This window comes from Trichechus manatus, unplaced genomic scaffold, assembly GCF_000243295.1.
Source record: "Trichechus manatus latirostris isolate Lorelei unplaced genomic scaffold, TriManLat1.0 scaffold00107, whole genome shotgun sequence".
Taxonomy (NCBI): Eukaryota; Metazoa; Chordata; class Mammalia; order Sirenia; family Trichechidae; genus Trichechus; species Trichechus manatus.
This window is the reverse complement of record NW_004444043.1, coordinates 3,924,184-3,930,403: the sequence shown is the minus strand read 5'-3', so window position 1 is coordinate 3,930,403 and position 6,220 is coordinate 3,924,184. Positions and strand designations below refer to the sequence as shown.

Below are 6,220 nucleotides of genomic sequence, written 5' to 3'. Positions count from 1 at the left end.
ATGCCTGAGGAGACGTAGACCCAAGACCAGCCCATGGAGGAGGAAGCGGTGGAGATGTTTGCCTTCCAGGCCGAAATTGCCCAGTTGATGTCCTTGATCATCAATACTTTCTATTCAAACAAAGAGATCTTTTTGAGGGAGCTGATTTCAAATTCATCAGATGCATTGGACAAGATCAGATATGAAAGCTTGACAGATCCCAGTAAGCTAGACTCTGGGAAGGAGCTGCATATTAATCTCATTCCAAACAAGCAAGATCGAACCCTCATGATTGTAGACACTGGAATTGGGATGACCAAGGCCGACTTGATCAATAATCTCAGTACCATCACCAAGTCAGGGACCAAAGCATTCATGGAAGCTTTGCAGGCTGGTGCAGACATCTCCATGATTGGCCAGTTTGGTGTGGGGTTTTACTCTGCGTATTTTGTTGCTGAGAAAGTGACTGGGATCACCAAACATAATGATGATGAGCAGTATGCATGGGAGTCTTCTGCAGGAGGGTCCTTCACAGTTAGGACGGACACAGGAGAACCTATGGGTCGTGGAACAAAGGTGATCCTGCATCTGAAGGAAGACCAAACGGAGTACTTGGAGGAAAGAAGGATGAAGGAGATCGTGAAGAAGCACTCTCAGTTCATCGGCTACCCGATCACCCTCTTCATGGAGAAAGAATGAGATAAAGAAGTGAGTGATGATGAGGCCGAAGAAAAGGAAGAGAAAGAGAAGGAAAAAGAAAAAGAAGAAAATGAGTCTGATGACAAGCCTTAAATAGAAGATGTTGGTTCTGATGAAGAGGAAGAAGAAAAGAAAGATGGTGACAAGAAGAAGAAAAAGAAGATCAAGGAAAAGTACACTGACCAAGAGGTACTCAACAAAACGAAGCCCATTTGGACCAGAAATGCTGATGATATTACTAATGAAGAATACGGCGAATTCTTTAAGAGCTTGACCAATGACTGGCAAGACCACTTGGCAGTGAAGCATTTCTCAGTTGAAGGACAGCTAGAATTCAGAGCCCTTCTCTTTGTCCCAGGACGTGCTCCCTTTGATCTGTTTGAAAACAGAACGAAAAAGAACAACATTAAGTTGTACGTACGCAGAGTTTTCATCATGGATAACTGTGAGGAGCTAATTCCTGAATATCTGAATTTCATTAGAGGTGTGGTGGACTCTGAGGATCTCCCTCTAAATATTTCCAGTGAGATGTTGCAACAAAGCAAAATTTTGAAAGTTATCAGGAAGGACTTGGTCAAAAAGTGCTTAGAACTCTTCACTGAACTGGCCGAAGATAAAGAGAACTGCAAGAAGTTTTATGAGCAGTTCTCTAAAAACAGTAAGCTTGGAATACATGAAGACTCTCAAAATCGGAAGAAGCTTTCAGAGCTGTTAAGGTATTACACATCTGCTTCGGGTGATGAGATGGTATCTCTCAAGGACTATTGTACCAGAATGAAGGAAAACCAGAAACACATCTATTACATCACTGGTGAAACCAAGGACCAAGTTGCTAACTCGGCCTTTGCGGAACATCTCTGGAAGCATGGCTTAGAAGTGATCTATATGATTGAGCCCATCAATGAATACTGTGTCCAACTGCTGAAGGAGTTTGAAGGGAAGACTTTAGTGTCAGTCACCAAAGAGGGCTTGGAACTTCCAGAAGATGAAGAAGAGAAAAAGAAACAAGAAGAGAAAAAAACAAAGTTTGAGAATCTCTGCAAAATCATGAAAGACATTTTGGAGAAAAAAGTTGAAAAGGTGGTGGTGTCAAAACGATCGGTCACGTCCGCATGCTGCATTGTCACAAGTACATATGGCTGGACGGCAAACATGGAAAGGATCATGAAGACTCAAGCCCTGAGAGACAATTCGACAATGGGCTACATGGCAGCAAAGAAACATCTGGAGCTCAACCCTGACCAGCCCATCATTGAGACCTTATGGCGAAAGGCCGAGGCTGACAAGAATGATTAGTCTGTGAAGGATCTGGTCATCTTACTCTATGAAACCACACTCCTGTCTTCTGGCTTCAGTCTAGAAGGTCCCCAGACACATGCTAATAGGATCTACGCGATGATCAAACTTGGTCTGGGTATTGATGAAGATGACCGTACTGCTGACGATACCAGTGCTGTTGTCACTGAAGAAATGCTGCCCCTGGAAGGAGATGATGACACATCGCGCATGGAAGAGGTCGACTAAGCTCTGCCTGTATACGTGTTCAATACTTTATCTTCATTCCTTCTGTTAATATATTTTCAAGGATTTTTTTTCTTGATTTTTGTTAACATTTTAAAAAGCTGTGTGGCATGACAATAAGGGGAAGATAAGATTTCTTTCTACTTCTAAGTGTGATGCTGTGATACTTTAGGCACTAAAGCAGAGCTAGTAATGTTTTTCTGGTTTCACATTGGCTTATTTAACAACTTGAGGTGACATTCGTTGTAAGGTGTATGTAACCTAATGTTAACTCAGTGGTCTAAAGTGTTTAGCTGTTAAACAGATTCCTGGTAAGCCAAGTTTTTGTCACTGAAGTGTTGAGATACACCTTGATGTTTAAAAGAAAAATCTTTGTTAAAACAAGTTTGAGTTTCACTTTCTAGGATCTTCTTTTTAAGCCTTCATCCCCTGTAGTTACCAATTCTGCATGTACTAGGCCTCTAGAAGTTAGCACACTACACTAAACCAACTCAGTGGGACCTAAGTATCCATAGAGCTTGTTTCCAAAGAAGAACATATTGATTAGAGTAGCAAAATTCTACGCCAGCTAGGCTGTTGCAAAGTAACCCTGCTGAGCTTGTGAGGGGAAGTGTAGTGCCCAGATCACCTGCTGAGTCAAAAGGTTGTAACAAATAAACAGTTAAATTAAAAAGAAAAAAAAAAGAAATAAAATCCTTTCCTTTTAATCTTGCGAGAATCTACATGGCAGCAACAATGCCTGAAATCAGACCAGAAAAACATGCCCTAATGGAAGATGGAACTCTGGTGATTGACAAGTCCAAAAGCTCTCCTCTGGATCAGGCCTAGAAGAAATACAGTGGGAGTGTGTGTGCTGGTGTGCGAGTGTTCCAGGAAAGAATGCCTGACCCATAGTTGCTATTCAGCAAAGGGGCAGCCAAGCAAACATCGCTCCCACCAGTTCCCCCCACAGTTGTTGACAAAGGTAGAACACTTACCTGAGGTCATCAAGCAGTCAATACTCAAGGCAAGGGGATTCATATGTCATATCAGCCATGGAGGATTTTTGAGGAGAAGGGAAAAAATTGGACAGGTCTGATCATACCTTGGCTTAAAAGAAAGAATTCTTTGGTTGTCCAGAATGGAAAGGATTTTGAAGATAAAAGTGGGAAATCTGTAAATACTGACACTGAGCAAAAAGACAAGTTCCTTGACTGAGTACTTCATGGAGACAAGTGTCTTTCACCAGTTTGGTTGAGCGCTATGGCGAGCTACAGATTCCAATCCATCAGCCACTCCTTGGAAACCCTGTGGGGCAGTTCTACTCTGTCCTATACGGTAGCTGACTCCACGGCAACGAGTCTGGTTTTGGTTAGGAAGTAACTTATACTCTGAAAACCCAATGCTTGTAACTTGTTTGCATGAGTTTGCAAGCTTCAGATGTGCTAACTTTCTTAAATGTCTTTGAAAGGGGAATTCAGGAAGAGGATATGTTTTCTTCAATAGAATAAATAAATAATTAACCTTTGTTACATTTAACCAAATTACTTTTAAGGTAAATACATGAACATAAAATGGAAGAATGTGTAAAGAGGTAAAACAGGCTGGTGTAAGACATCAAGGGTGCTCAGACTTCTGAGACACTGGGCTCCTTAAGTTTCCTTCTTAGAGCCAGACTTTTATAGAAAATGGTAAGATACATTTAAGGATTCCAGCTGTGACATAGCAAAGATCCACCAGCTGGGTAAACTAGGTTTAATTTTTCTGTTAAACTTGGATAAATGCAAGGAGATTAAAGAATTCTTCAACTGTTAAACCAGTTACTGTAGAGTTAACTCTGACTCACGGTGACCCCCGTATGTGTCAGAGTAGAACTGTTCTCCATAGGGCTTTCAATGGCTGCTTTTTTGGAGGTAGAGCTCCAGGGCTTTCTTCCAAGGTGCCTCAGGGTAGACTGGAACCTCCAAACTTTCAGTTAGCAGCCAAGCAATTTAACCTTTTGCTCCACCCAGGGATTCCCTTCAACTGTTAGGCAGAGCTATTGTTCAGAACGGAACACAGGGCTAAGCGTGATGGGCTACCATCCCTTTCCTGGGCCTTCTCCCTATGGAGGTGTGCCAATCACAGTCTACAGAGAGCAATAATACTCAATGAGATCCCCAATTAAGAAGGCTGAGAATACAGACAGGAACTTTTCATGGTTGTTGAACCTAAACAACTTAAGTTTTTCAAAAGTTGTAATACGTGCTGCCCCATACCCTTACTAAAATAGTTTATTTCATTTTTTCACTTCAAGTCCACAAGGTAGGAGAAAAGTATAAAGTAAGGAAAGGCTCCAATACAGCAGTTTTGTCTAAAGGCTGTATTTATACCCCATGCTTACTAGGTTTGATGCTAAAGAGTTTTCTAACAGTCAGTCTGTGTTATAAACTAGGCCAGAGTGCTTCATTTTGGCCCTTGGGAGATTAACCAGCCACTTGAATGCTGATTTAGTGCTTAAAGAACTAAGGACTTTAAAAGTCATGGGCTTGTAGCTTTCAGAGTTTTGAAAATAAATCTCCCCAGCAGCAACGGGAGGCAGTGCAGCTGCCTATATTTTTAAAGAACCAAGGTTTATATTCACCCCAAACAATTTCTATGAATTCCAAAGAAAACGATGCCTTCAAATTATAGTATCCTTTCTTCCTGCAAACTTTCACACCCCAAAGAAACTATTCGTTAAACAAAATGTTAAGCCTATCACTTTAACGTGAATGCATATATTCTATATCCCACTGGGGCAGGGTGAACACCAATACCATGATTTGTTATGAGGCAAGAAATTTGAATGACAATTAACATCTAAAGGAAATATTTGTTAATGGTGTTGAAGTTAGACATCACTTTCCTCTACACTAAAAAAAAAAATCTTTTCTAGTCTTTGCCAATAGTAAAGGAAACGTAGTTAAAATCTCATTAAAGAACCATCTCAACATCACACAGGCTTAAAAGAAAGACTTAACATATTAATTTGCAGAACAAAGCCAGCTCAAGCCTACAAACAATCTATTAGCACATTTGGCAATGCCGGGCTTTAACACCCAGTTATTCCTTCAACCTCAGGAAACCAGGGCCTTCCTTGCAGCCTTCCCCCATCCGCATCCCGCCCCCAACCCCTTTTGCACCTGGACCCTGGTTTTTGTGTGTGTGTTATGAAGAGGGGTATTTTGCCGCGGAGAGAGGAGGACTTTCGCGACTTCAAACATGGACATTAGATCAAGTTTTTATCTTCTCCCATAATCCTGTCTTTGATGTCACCAGACTGAAACCTCTCAGAATAGAAAGGGGGAACTGTGAAAAGAGGCCTAGTTAATTTATATGTTTAAGTGCTGTGGCCCTAATTCGCCCGGCCAGCATTTTCATTGTCCTCTGCTTTACATCGTAAAGGCAGGCTTACACCAGGCAATTAGGAATGACCCCCCTGAACAAATAATTGAAATTCACAAGTTGTGGGGTATGGTTAAACAATGTCTGGGTTGGAGGTGTGAGGTCATACGTATTCCCTGTGGCATTATTAAATTTCCAGGCCCTCTCCTCGCAGGAAGAGTATTTGTCTTACATTAGCTTTAATAGCAACTAAGCAGGTAAGCTACATGTGCTAAATGCTAAGTGATCTCGGGGAGTTGCTCTTTACAAAGCAATCAGGCATCTGGGGCTCTTTTACGCTGTGAAAAAGGCAATTTCTCCGGGAAACCTTGGGCCTCCAGGATGGTTATCTGGTTTCAAAAATAGGGGTGACTGTAAAGTGGATTTGATTTCGGAACGGATAAGGGTGATGGTTGAATAACTTGATGAACAAAATTAACAACACTAAAGTGTACATGTGAAGATTGTTGAAATGGCAAATGTTTTGTTACCTATATATTTACCATGATTTTTGTAAAAAGTGAATTTAATTTCTGAAAAAAAGAAAAAAACATGTTTTTGAGGGTAAGAAAAAACTGGTGACATGGATATTCTAAGAGATCTACAATTCTAAGAGTTCTCCCTCAAACACATTCAT

At 41.1% G+C, this 6,220-nt stretch overlaps 1 protein-coding gene across 1 annotated transcript; it reads left to right on the top strand.

The window, feature by feature from the left end:
* Positions 1-2,202, top strand: LOC101348117 (heat shock protein HSP 90-alpha-like). Its single transcript, XM_012557538.1, is given in 1 exon segment — positions 1-2,202. A coding segment is annotated over 1 exon segment (2,202 nt).
* The last annotated feature ends 4,018 nt before the right edge of the window (positions 2,203-6,220 follow it).